Here is a 12,956-nt window from a genome sequence, read left to right as displayed (position 1 = left end):
GAGGGCGGTGGCACGCAGCCCGGGGCCCCCACGGGTGCTGGGGAGGTGCAGGCAGCAGTGCACAGCCTAGGATTGCCAACTTTCTAATTGCACAAAACCAAATACCACTTCCCTGAGACCCTGCCCCTGCCCTTCTGAGGCCCTGCCCCCACTCACTCCAGCCTCCCCTCCCCCCCGTCACTTGCTCTGCCCCACCCTCACTCACTTTCACTGCGGGTGAGGGCTCCAAGTGGGGCCAGAAATGAGGGGTTCAGGGTGTGGAAAGGGGTTCTGGGCAGGGGTATGGGAGGGGGTGAGGGCTCTGGCTGGGGGTAAGGGCTCTGGGGTGGGGCTGGGGATCAGGGTTTTGGGGTGCAGGAGGGGGCTCCGAGCTGGGGCCAAGGGGTTTGGAATGTGGGAGGGGGCTCAGGGCTGGGGTAGGTGATTGGGGTGTGGAAGGGGGTGCAGGCTCTGGGAGAGAGTTTGGGTGCAGGAGGGGGTTCTGACCTGGGGCAGGGGGTGGGGTGCGGACTCCAGATGGGCAGCGTTTACCTCAGGCGGTTCCTGGTTGGCGGTGCAGCAGGGCTAAGGCAGGCTCCCTGCCTGCCCTGGCTCCGCACTGCTCTCGAAAGTGGCTGGCATGTCCGGCCCCTACGTGGAGGCACAGCCAGGAGGCTCTGTGTGGTGCATGCTGCCTGCGCCTGCAGGCGTCACCCCCGCAGCTCCCATTGGCCGTGGTTCCCAGCCAATGGGAGCTGCAAAGCTGGGGGCAGAGCCAGCACGTGGAGCTTCCCTGGTCGTCCCTGCATCTAGGGGCCGGACATGCTGGCCACTTCTGGGAGCTGCACGGAGCCAGGGCAGGCAGGGAGCCTGCCTTAGCCCTGCTGTGCCACCAACCGGACATTTAACGGCCCGGTCAGCGGTGCTGACCAGAGCTGCCAGGGTCCCTTTTCGATAGGGCGTTCTGGTTGAAAACCAGATGCCTGGCAACCCTAGCGCAGCCCGGGACCCCCACTGGTGCTGGCGGGACTCGCAGGCTCCCTACCTGGCTCCGCGCCTCCCCGGAATCAGCGACATCCCCTTGCTCAGCTCTTAGGCAGAGGCATAGCCAGGCAGCTCTGGGTGCTGCCTCTGCCCAGACCACCGGCTCTGCAGCTCCCATTAGCCGGGAACCACTGCCAGTGGGAGCTGTGGGGGTGGTGCCTGCAAGCAGAGGCAGCACGCAGAGCTACCTGGCCACGTCTCTGCCTAGGAGCTGAGCAAAGGGTATATTGCTGCTTCTGGGGAGCTCCCTGAGATAAGCGCTGCCCAGAGCCTGCCTCACCCTGTCCATTGCCCCAACCCCCTGCCCCCTCCCACACCCAAACTCCTGCTGCTTCTGGGGGAAGGGGGCGCGTTGGCCCGAGACTTCCCCAGCAGCAGCTGGTGCAACTGGCCCAGAGGCTGCCTGCGCTGCCGCAGGGCCAGGTGTAGCGGTCGCTGCAGAAATCATGGAGGTCACGCAAAGTCATGGAATCCGTGACTTCCGTGACAAACTTGTGGCCTTAACTAAAAGCTCCATAAAGGCTTGGGTTTGTCCACCACTGTTTCCATGGCTATTCCTGATGGTTGATCGGACATGTCCTGATGGCCAGATTGGATGCATAGTGATAAGATGTTGGCAGCATTACTCAATTCATGTTCTTCTGACAGTCTTTCTCCTCCTATCCTGCAGCATCTTCCTGCGGTTAAGCCACCATTGCAACCAGCTGCAAAACTGCAACTAAATAAAGTGAAATGGGGCATAGATACTAAGATGAATTTGGCTTTTACTGAACCAGAAATTAGGCATCTGTACAGAACTTGATTTAAAGTTCAGATCTGTCATTGCGCATTGCACGAGATGGCGTATTTCACACAGCCATTGTATGCTTCAAATGCATTTTTAACATTTTCTTTCACAGACTAACTTGGAATATGGTGTAAATTCTGTTTTTGTATTTAGCCAGGTATGTTATACTCACTTTTCATTGGCTGCATATTCTTTACCTCCAAAACAAGACAGTAACTGTGCCATGAACAATTCCTCTGCCAGTCATGCTTATATTAGTATCCAGTGAAATAATTACTACCTTACACTTGAGGTTTCTGTGCATAATGGAATCAATGTCTCATTGACTATTCATTTCATGTTAGCTCTTGTTATTTAGCCCCTGATGTCACTCCAGTCTAACAGCAGACAGGGCCCGGCCCTGTGCTCACTGTAGCTAATGGGGAAACTATTGACTCTGTCTAGTTCTTGTAGCACGCTTACCACCGTCTTCTCAGAATCTCTTCAATGAGAACAGAGCCTGAGAGCCCAATCCTGCTAGGTGGTGAGCACCTCCTGGTGGGGTAGAAGTTAAAGGCACTCAGCTCCTATCTGGAGCAGGCCATTAATCTGTAGCAGTTGAAGAAAAGGGTGGCAGTCTACCCAGATGTTCAAATACAGATGCACACTGTGTTTTCTCATTGCAATGAAAGAGGATCTCTTTAGCAGCAAAAAAAGCTTTAGCTTCTCTAGGAAATGGAGTTGCAGGATGCAGGCCACCCAGTGCCCTTTCTTTCCTTTAGTCTGAAATCCCTGGAGGTCATGCATGAATCCAGTTATCTCAGCCAGTTCCCACAGGGCGGCCTGGGGGGTTGTCAAGCTCCATTGGCTTGGCAGTGCAGAGATCTTAATGAGAGGAATCACAGACAGGATTCGGTCCTTTCAGGGTCATGTTGGGAAAGGGTCAATATCTCCCCTCCAGTCCTCCAAGGTTTATTTTGTAAAATGTAGATGGATATTTATGTAGCTACACTGCAGCTGGGAGGTGTCTACAATCTGATTGATCTAGCATGCTAAAAACAGCAGTCTGGCCACAGTGGCTCGAGCTAGCTGCTCATACCAGGGGGCAGGCAGGATTGTACTCATGTGCCTAGCCTGAGCCACCACCTGTGCTCAGCGGCTACACTGAAGGGAAGTTGTAACAGACAACAGTGCTGGGTACTTGCTTGCCTCTCCTGCCATGGCCAGTTTAAACCAGCTCACTTTGTGGGACTCTGGGGACTAGCTTTGCACAGATACATAGAGGATATTAAAGAGATAAAGGTAAGGAGAAGCATAATTACTGCAAATGCTGAGATTTGGTCCTTTCTGTTTCATTCTTTACAGGGCCAGCTCCAGCTTTTTTGCCGCCCCAAGCGGCGAAGGGGAAAAAAAAAAAGCTAAAGCCGCCATTGGCGGCACTTCGGCGGCATCTCTACTGCTCTGCTTCATTCTTCGGCGGCAATTCGGCGGCCGGTCCTTCCCTCCGAGAGGGACCGAGGGACCCACTGCCGAATTGACACCGAAGACCCGGACGTGCCGCCCCTTCCTGCGCTGGTGCCTGGAGCCGGCCCTGATTCTTTATTGCAGCTTGTTAGGAGGCGCTCCATAAACTCAGGGCCATTTGGCACAGAGTGGCTCTTTAAAAAGTATATTGTGTTAGCCATCGCTTCAAGCCACACAAGTCTCTTTGGATGTCACAACATGGCATGCTGTTAAGAGTTAGCGTTAATGCTGTGGGTGCAGTTGAATAGCTGCGTTCCAGCAATCATAGAATCATAGGGTTAGAAGGGACAACAAGGGTCATCTAGTCTAACCCCTTGCCAAGATGCAAGATTTGTTGGGTCTAAACTAACCTTTTGAAAACCTCCAGCGAAGAAGCTTCCACAACCTCCCTAGGCGTCTGTTCCATTGGCCTACTGTTTTTACAGATAGGAAGCTTTTCCTGAGAGTTAATCTAAATCTGCTGTGCTGTAGTTTGAACCCATTGACTCTTGTCCTGCTTTCTGGGGCAAGAGAGAACAATGTTTCTCCATCTTTTTATGGCAGCCTTTCAATATTTGAAGACTGCTATCATGTCCCCCCTCAGTCTCCCCTTTTCCAAACTAAACCTACCCTGTTCCTTCAGCCTTTGCTCATATGACTTGCATTCCAGTCCTTTGAGCATCTTTGTCGCTCACCTCTGGATCCTTTCTATGCATTGGTGACCAAAACTGGACACAGTACTCCAGCTGAGGCCTAACCAGTGCTGAGTAGAGCGGTACTATCACTCCCATGCTAGGCCTCTGTTAATGCAACCAAAGTTGCATTTCTTTTTTTGCCACAACATCACATTGCTGATTCATGTTGAGGTTGTGATCCACCACAACTCCCAGATCTTTCCCAGCAGCGCTGCTGCCAAGCCAGTTATCCCCCATTCTGTATTCATGCATTTGGTTTTTCTTCCCTAAGAGTAGCATCTTACATTTGTCTTTGTTGAATTTCATGTTTTTGTCTTTAGCCCAGTTCTCCAATTTATCAAGATCCCTCTGAATTTTAGCTTTATCCTCCAAAGTGTTGGCAGTCTCCCCCCCGCCCCCTCCCCAGCTTTGTGTCATCTGCACATTTGATCAGTATGCGCTTTATTCTTACATCCTGGTCATTGACACAGATGTTAAACAACACCGGACCCAGAACAGATCCCTGTGGAACCCCACTTGAGACCTCCCTCCAACCTGACATCATTCCATTAATAGGTTTCAGAGTAGCAGCCGTGTTAGTCTATATCTGCAAAAAGAACAGGAGTACTTGTGGCACCTTAGAGACTAACAAATTTTCCATTAATAGTAACTTTTTGTTTGTGGTTGTTTAATCAATTCTGTATCCACTTAATGGGAGTTCCGCCAAACCCGCATTTCTCCAGCTAACTTATCAGAATGTCACGTGGGACTGTGTCAAAAGCCTTGCTGAAGTCCAGGTATATTATGTCCACCGCATTCCTCCTATCCACCAAACCAGTTACCCTGTCAAAGAAGGTATGATGGTATCATGCTGGTTTGGCATGATTTGTTCTTGGTAAATCTGTGCTGGCTGCTAGTGATCACCCCTTCATCCCTCCTCCCTCCCCCCGGTATTGGCAAATTGAATGTTTTATACATTTCTCTAGTAGCTTCCCAGTTAAATAAATGACCTTTTGCTCTCTCGGTAGAGACACCCCCACCATCAGTAACCTTTTCCATCTGCCTCTATTCTGCTGTTCTTCTAGTCTGGATCCCTGCTGCTATTGCTTCAAGATAACCAATCGTGGACGACGAACCCATCAGCTCTACTGGATGACGGAAGGTTTCCCTCCATTTCGCCAGCGTAACCATTTCCCTGCTATCGGTAACGCCAAGGGCAAGAACTTCCCCCAGAGACCAGAGACCTCCTCTCCGGTGTTTAAGCTTCGACCATTAAGGATGGAGCTGATCCCAGGCAAGACCATGGATGTGATGCTGGAAGGCTCCTCTGACACCCCTAAGGTAAAGGACTGCAAGAGCTGCAGCGTTTCAATTAGATTGTTGCCACTGGTATTTCTTAGGCTGGTCCCTTGACATTTATCTTAGAAAATGATCAATTTCTTTCAAGAATTGCTGTAACGCCACAAGTTACCATGGTAGCACCAGTTGCTTTTCTTGCTTGGGCACTATTAGTCGCTAAGGCTTTTCTTGTTACTATAGCTACCATAAACCCAACATTCAAATGCCAAAATACCAGCTGACTTCTGGGGCAAGCAACAAGTTACAGGGAGTCATGTGCTGAGGCAGAAGGGAAGTCTGAAGAAATAATATTGAAGTGTCTGGAGAGATTAGGATCACGGCCAGAAAGTAATTAGAAAAATGCAAGGTAATATAATGGGAGAGGGGAATAATCCAAAACACAGCTATGTAACGGGGTGAGTAACCTCGAACACAGGCATTACTTATATTTATAAAGAAATTTTAAAAATGTCCATTTAACATGCTGTGTCCTGTTGGGAAACGTTAGACCTAATGCATTGTTTTTAAAGAACGCAGAGTGATATCTTCCACTCTAAGAGGCTGTTCCCACAGATCATTATATTTGACAGCTCGTTTCTCATCAATATTTTCCATCCCAGTATGCCCTGCCCTTCTGTCCCAGGGACAGCATGGGACATCAAGTATAGCACTGCAGCATGCTGTGAAAGGCACCAAACCTAGGCTCCAACAGGCTAACGGGGGGAAACTGGGAATGCTGAAAGAGACTTAGGTGTGATAATGGACAACAAAGTTCAGGGCTGTGTGTATGCACATTACAGCACAGGGACCTAATCATCCCTTTCCACTGACCCCACATTCCCCTTTCCTTCCTTGAGTGAAAGGGAGCCTTGCACCATTGGTGTGAGGCTTGGGGAGGACTCAGAAGTGGGAGTGAAGCTTGCTTCTCTCCTCCCCTCGCCCAATGGAAGTCCTTCTGCAGGGTTCTGGTTTAACAGGCAGAAAGGGAGAAGGGGGGTTGCCAGTCAAGCTGTTCTGGATTCTCCTGCTTCAGAACTGCAGGCCATAGCTGTGCATAGTAATTCAGAGGGAATGTTTCTTAGCTTGTGTTGTCCCTGATGTCAGGGCTGTGGAATGCTCCTGGGGGAGAGGTGTTTCTGGAGTACTCACCAGCTAGCTGACCCTCTCGGAGGAAGTTTTCTGTTCCCTCCTGGGCTATTGCATGCCAAGGGAATAGATAGTATAGCAGAGACAAAGGGATGTCAATGTGGTTGCCCTTCCCTCTGGCAGATCCCCAATGGTCTATGAGCTTAGTGGGGTGGAAATCTTGTGCTATGTCACAGGGGGAGACCCTGTCCGTCCCAACTGGTGGCAGAAGAAAACCCAGTTTTCATGCTTCTGCATGGCTTTTTCCAGGCAGCAGAGATTCTGGTTGCTGTACGGTTCTGTTAGGACTGCTACTGGGGTATCCTATTTAGTTATGGGCACCTCATTACCTGATAGATGTTGACAAATTGGATTGGGCCTAAAGAAGAGAATCAAACGATCAGGAGGCTAGAGGGACTGACTTGCTGTCAGGATCCTGACAAGGGCAGTCGGGACCAAGGGTCAGAGCCAGGTGAAACCTGGGGCTGAGAGTAGCAGAGGAGTTCATGGTCAAATTCCAGGCTGGGGTCAGTGTCCAGGTCAGGAGGCGAGATCCAAATCGAGCCAAGGTCAAAGACAGGAATTCAAGAACGGGAATGATCATGGCAGCTACAGGAGATCCACACTGTTGCCTAGACACTTCGTGGACCATCCCTTGGGTTTACCTAGGGTGGGGAGCCAAGCAGGAGTCATGAGGCTGCTGCCTCTCAGACCCCTTGAGGCAGGACTTTCCGTGGTCTGTGCCTGCAGCAGGCCTGGGTAGTGGAGCATGAGCTGGTTATAGATGTTGCTGGGTGGCCGCATGTAGGTGTTCACTGCCCGGCAGCTCGGCAAGCCTCGGCTCAAGACTGAGAAGAGCTCTGGGTACATAGCTTGGTGGTGTGACAACGTCCGCAAGTACCGGGAGGGCGCCAAACTCCGGGGAAGGAGGAAAGTGTTGTTATAGCACCATAGGGGATAGCTTAGGAGTAATGGGATGAAATTGAAGAAGATTTGCAGATGATACAAAACTACTCAAGCTAGTTAAGTCCCAGGCAGACTGCGAAGAGCTACAAAAGGATCTCACGAAACTGCGTGACTGGGGAACAAAATGGCAGATGAAATTCAGTGTTGATCAATGCAAAGTAATGCACATTGGAAAACATGATCCCAACTCTACATATAAAATGCTGGGGTCTAAGTTAGCTTTTACCATTCAAGAAAGATCTTGGAGTCATTGTGGATAAGTCTGTGAAAACATCCATTCAAAAAAGTGAACAGAATGTTGGGAATCATTAAGAAAGGGATAGATAATAAGACAGAAAATATCGTGTTGCCTCTATATAAATCCATGGTACACCCACATCTTGAATACTGCATGCAGATGTGGTCGCCCCATCTCAAAGATATATTGGAATTGGAAAAGATTCAGAAAAGGGCAACAAAAATTATTAGGAGTATGGAACGGCTTCCGTATGAGGAGAGGCTGGGAATTTTCAGCTTAGAAAAGAGAGGGCTAAGGGAGGATATGACAGAGGGCTATACAATCATGACAGGTTTGGAGAAAGTAAATAAGGAAATGTTATTTACTCCTTCTCATAATACAAGAACTAGGGTTCACCAAATGAAATTAATAGGCAGCAGGTTTAAAACAAACAAAAGAAAGTATTTTTTCACACAACACACAGTCAGTCTCTGGAACTCTTTGCCAGAGGATGTTGTGAAGGCCAGACTATAACAGGGTTCAAACAAGAACTAGATTAGTTCATGGATGAATGGCTATCAACCAGGATGGGCAGGAATGGTGTCCCTAGCCTCTGTTTGCCAGAAGCTGGGAATGGGCGACAGGGTATGAATCACTTGATGATTACCTGTTCTGTTCATTCCCTCTGGGGTACCTGGCGTTGGCCACTTTTGGAAGACAGGATACTAAGCTAGATGGACCTTTGGTCTGACCCACTATGACCGTTCTTATGTTCTTGTGTAAGGTGACTCAGAAAAGTCTCCTGATGTGAGAGTTGTTGTGTTGGCCAGTTGACTCCCAAGGAATGTGTTGCAAGCCCCAACGCAGAGGACTTTTAAAACTGGATCAGACAAACACAAACATAGAGGAGGAAGGAATCTTGCTTTGACAAGGAAAAGAGCTGACTGGATTATAGGGTCCTTTCTGCCTATAATTTCTGTGATGGTTTTGAGGGCAGGTTTGCTGGCATCAGGATTCCTTTTTTATCTATTTTCCTTAATATAACACCTATTTTTTAAAAAATGATTCCCTCCTGTTTTATAGAAGTGTTGTGCTTGGCAAAGGGATAGATCATAAAAATATTTATTTGATGCTTTAGTTATTAGGTGCTACCTACGACCATAACTCAGAAGTGTCTTCATCAGGAGTTGCAGAACACATGGTAGTATGGAAATGTTAGTATTGAAAAAACAGAGTGCAGTATAGAGAAACACAGGAAATTTTACAGACAGATGTATATATCTTTATTCCTATAGGCTATGGTGCTCAGTGAGTGCCAAGAATAGGTAACAGGCTGCTGTTCGTGCACATGGAACCCATTGGCTTTGTACCAGCAGCCAAGACGTATCTCAGTACTGCTGCTAGTGTCGCACTGACAATGAGCTGTGACTGTTTCCTGCACAGGTAGTGAAGGAACGATTGATTTGCCATGCCATTATAGGGAAGCAGTCTGGGAAGGAACGGATAATGCAAGTGGACGTCACATGTGAATTCATCGCACCCATTCTGCACCTCTCCTCCAAAGAGATCACTTTCCGAGTGGAGAAGGTAAAGCATTAGGCTGACTGCTGGCATTTAATAGATAGTCAGCCAAATGGCTGTTTGAAAGGATATTGTGTGTGTGTGTGTGTGTGTGTGTGTGTACAAACGTGTGCAAAGACTGTGTGTGAAATCCTGGCCCCATTGAAGTCAATGGGAGTTTTGCAATTGACTTCAGTGGGGTTAGGATTTCGCCTTTAATAGTGTTTTACATGGTCAATCTCCTTTAGAAGCATTAATTAATTCCTCACCGTCCCGCTATGCCTGTGGGTAGATAAGGTGCAAGCAGTGGGAGGGGTTAGCTGCCCCGAGTACCTACTTTTCATCTTGGCCAGGATCATACTTAGGGCGGCCAGCCAAGGTGGCTGCACTTCTATTTTTACCACACTAGCTAGGGTGGGGGTGTCTGCTTGAGCTGGAAATTACACCTCCCAGCTGGAGTGTAGATAAACCGCAAGAACAGTTAAGTGACCTTCCCAAGGCCCCTGGGCAAGTCGCATGATAGTGTGTTGAGAAATAAAGAACTGATCAGCTTCCGTGTGGGATGGTGCCATAGCTGGCAATGCTGAGGCCACGAGTGGGGTTCCAGATCATCACACATGAATGCCAGTAAAACCATTGCCCCACCCCATTATGTGAGCTCTCTGTGCATCTGATTTAGGAAAGATTCAAAGACTTTTTTAAAATGTTGTGGAGATTATTTTTTGTTCCCTTCCACCAGTATAGCTAGGTGCCTTGGTTACCATGAGTCCATCTGTACTAGAGGAGTCATGACAACCTCTCAAAAGTACCAGTTCTATACCTAACGTTGTCATGACATGGCAGTCTGTTATACCAGGTCCTTCCAGGACTAGAATAGACTCCTAGTCCTTCACTGGAGCGATGGCAGTTTATAACAGTTGAGGTTCTGTCCCACTATACTTTAAATTAGGTTGACAAGGAAAAACTGTCGTTTCCTACTTTCTCTTCAGGTCCAACTCTGCTCTCCACACTATTGATATATGAACTGTTGTGTTAACGCATCTCCATTCTTGCCAGTTGCATTTCCCTCTGTATTCATAAAGATTCGGAGACATTCTTAAGCAACTGCTGTGTTAGGAAATGTAACTCTCATACACAGAGCAGTTCAGTCCCACTCATCTCTGCAGCCAGATTCCTGCATCTTCATCCCCTGTCCTGCAAGATATCTGCTGATGGGAAGCAATTTTCCCACCCCACTCCTGCTTGTTCATCCCTATTCTCTATTCCCCACAGCCAGCAATGTTGCAGAACAGCAGACTTCTCAGACTTCATTGTGCCTCGACCCCCTTCTGACAACAAAAATTACTACAGGACCCCAGGAGGGGGGACAGAAGCCTGAGGCCACCTAAGTCCCGCCACCCTGGGGGTGGGGAGTGCAAAGCCAAAGCCCCACTTCTCCAGGCCGGGGGGCCCAAGCCCTCAGGCCCAGCAAGTCTAAGCCAGCCCTGGCGACCCCATTAAAATGGGGTCACGACCCACTTTGGGGTCCCAACCCACAGTTTGAGAACCACTGATGTAGCCCATGCGAATGAGCTGTTAGAACTCAACATTCAGGTTTAATTTGGTGCCATCCAGTTGTCCCAGCTGTCTCTCTGCATTCGGTTTGGTGCCACACACTCTGATTTATTGGCTGTAATGACACTGTCGCTGCTTGAGATAAATACATTTAGTTTCCCAAACACCATCTACTTTGTAGAAACTGATCATAAACCTTAGAGAAATGCCAGGTTTAAACAGGAACAAATAGGCTAGATTGGGAACCTGCCGACTGTTTGGTTTTATAGCAGAGAGGACAGAAAACACTTTGCCACCTGAGCTATGCAGGATCCTAGCCTAGTGCATATGCAGGAAACATTTTCTTTCTTGCTTGTCTTTCTCATGCAAGTAGCCCCATTGACTTTAATGGGATGCCTCAGATCAGTAAGGTTGGCAGGATTTACTCTGTGAATAAAAGCCCTTTGTGCCAGTTAGACTGAGAAAGATTCACTGTCTATTAGTTAAAGTATAGGACTTGGAGTCAGGGGACCTGTGTTCTGTTTCCCACTCTGTCACTGCACTTTCCTGTGTGATCTTGGTCAAGTCATTTCACTTCTTTGTGCCTCTACTTCCCCATCTGTAAAATGGGGATAGTAATACTTCCCAGCCTCACATGTTATGGTTTGTAAAGTAAATGCATTTGAGGGAGAAAAGGGCTAGAAAGTATTAATAGTGATAGAGCTGGTTGAAATTTTTCAAACTTTGCCAATTTTGGGTGTGTGAGAAAATTTTGAAATTAGAAAAAGAAAAAGAAAAGGAGGGGAGGGGAGAGGGAAGGGGAGAAATTGACAAAATTGTCATTGAAAAGTTTCCCCAATTTTTGACCAGTTATACAGCTGGTCATAATGGTTTTTGAATTTTGATGAAATTTCAAATTGGAACATTTTGAAAATTGGGGAAAGGAACCCAGGAAGAAATGAGAAAAAGAATAATAGATACCAAGGCCAGAAAGGGACCACTGTGATCATCTAGTCTGACCTCCTAAATACCACAGGCCAGAGAACGTTCCCAAAATAATTCCTAGCGCAGATCTTGCAGAAAAACATCCAATCTTGATTTTAAAATCAAATCACCATGACCCTTGGTAAATTGTTCCAATGGCTAATTACTCACTTAAAATTGTATGCCTTATTTCCTTATCCTTATTTTTTCTTGTGACATTGTAGAAACACAAAGCTATACCCTGCTTCATTCAGAAAATGCTTTATCATCATCCTAACAAAGCCGGCATTGCCATGTCCACACACAGATTTGATGAGGCATGTTGGACTTTGCTCATGCCACAAAAGCTGTAGAAATGAGCTGCTGTGCTGTGGCGGAGGATTGAACTCTCCCTTCCAGGCCCAGCTGCCTGCCTGCAGCCCAGTAGTCCTAGTGGGCATGTGCTTGTCTCGGGGTTTCTCTTCCTTTCTCACATAGCTTTGCATCTACACAGCACCCCAGTGATGTCCTGACTTCGCAGTATGAACCTCTGATCTTAAAGAACATCTCCTCCCTGCCACTCAGCGTTCTCCTGTCCCTACAAGCCCCCTTCTTCCTCTGTGATACAGACCAGCAAACACTGCCTGCAGAGGCTCAGGTAAGCAGACTGCAGGTTTCTTGCAAGGCTCCTTGGTGTGTTTGTGTCTGAGGAGCAAAGAACAGATAGGCTTCCAAGGGTAGCACTGAGATTAATTCTATATGATCATCAGCGTGTTGGTCTGAGTTAAATCTGAAAGCAAAGCAAACTATTGGATCATCTGACACACACATTTCTGGGTTTTTGAAATACACTTGGGCTAAGGTAGCTGTTCTGAAGGCTAGGAGGGTTGAGGAGCAGCAGAGTAATGCCTTCTTTTGGTGCTTGTGTAACACCGACCGACCCTGGTCATCGGCAGGCAGGATCGAACCTGGAGCATCTGGAGCTTAGGGCATGAGCCTCTACTGCATGAGCTAAAAGCCATGTGGCTGTTAGTTAAGGCTGTAGAGCAGATTCATTTATCTCTGTCTCAGTGGTCTTGGTGCCACTAGATGGGACAGAGCACCACACCCAGGAGGTGTGTGGGTTACACTTGGAGGGAGGGGGAAGGGCATGCTTGGGGGAGAGGGCGGAAAGGGGTGGGGAAGAGGCAGGGCAGGGGCGAGAAGAGGCAGGGTGGGGGCAGAAAGTGGTGGGGTGTGGACTTGGGGGAAGGGGTGGAGTTGAGGCAGGGCTGGGGGCGGAGCGAGG

At 48.3% G+C, this 12,956-nt stretch overlaps 1 protein-coding gene across 1 annotated transcript in view; it reads left to right on the top strand.

The window, feature by feature from the left end:
- LOC112119564 (hydrocephalus-inducing protein homolog) overlaps window positions 1-12,956 on the top strand; it is a 360,821-nt gene that overhangs the window by 166,515 nt on the left and 181,350 nt on the right. The window contains 3 exon segments of the mRNA XM_029912025.1: window positions 5,052-5,307; window positions 9,056-9,199; window positions 12,183-12,326. Coding sequence (XP_029767885.1) covers window positions 5,052-5,307; window positions 9,056-9,199; window positions 12,183-12,326 — 544 coding nt within the window.

Source organism: Terrapene carolina, unplaced genomic scaffold (assembly GCF_002925995.2).
Source record: "Terrapene carolina triunguis isolate 2854851 unplaced genomic scaffold, T_m_triunguis-2.0 Scaffold165, whole genome shotgun sequence".
Lineage (NCBI taxonomy): Eukaryota > Metazoa > Chordata > Testudines > Emydidae > Terrapene > Terrapene triunguis.
Note: the sequence above shows the minus strand (reverse complement) of the source record. Positions and strands in the feature narration are given on the sequence as shown.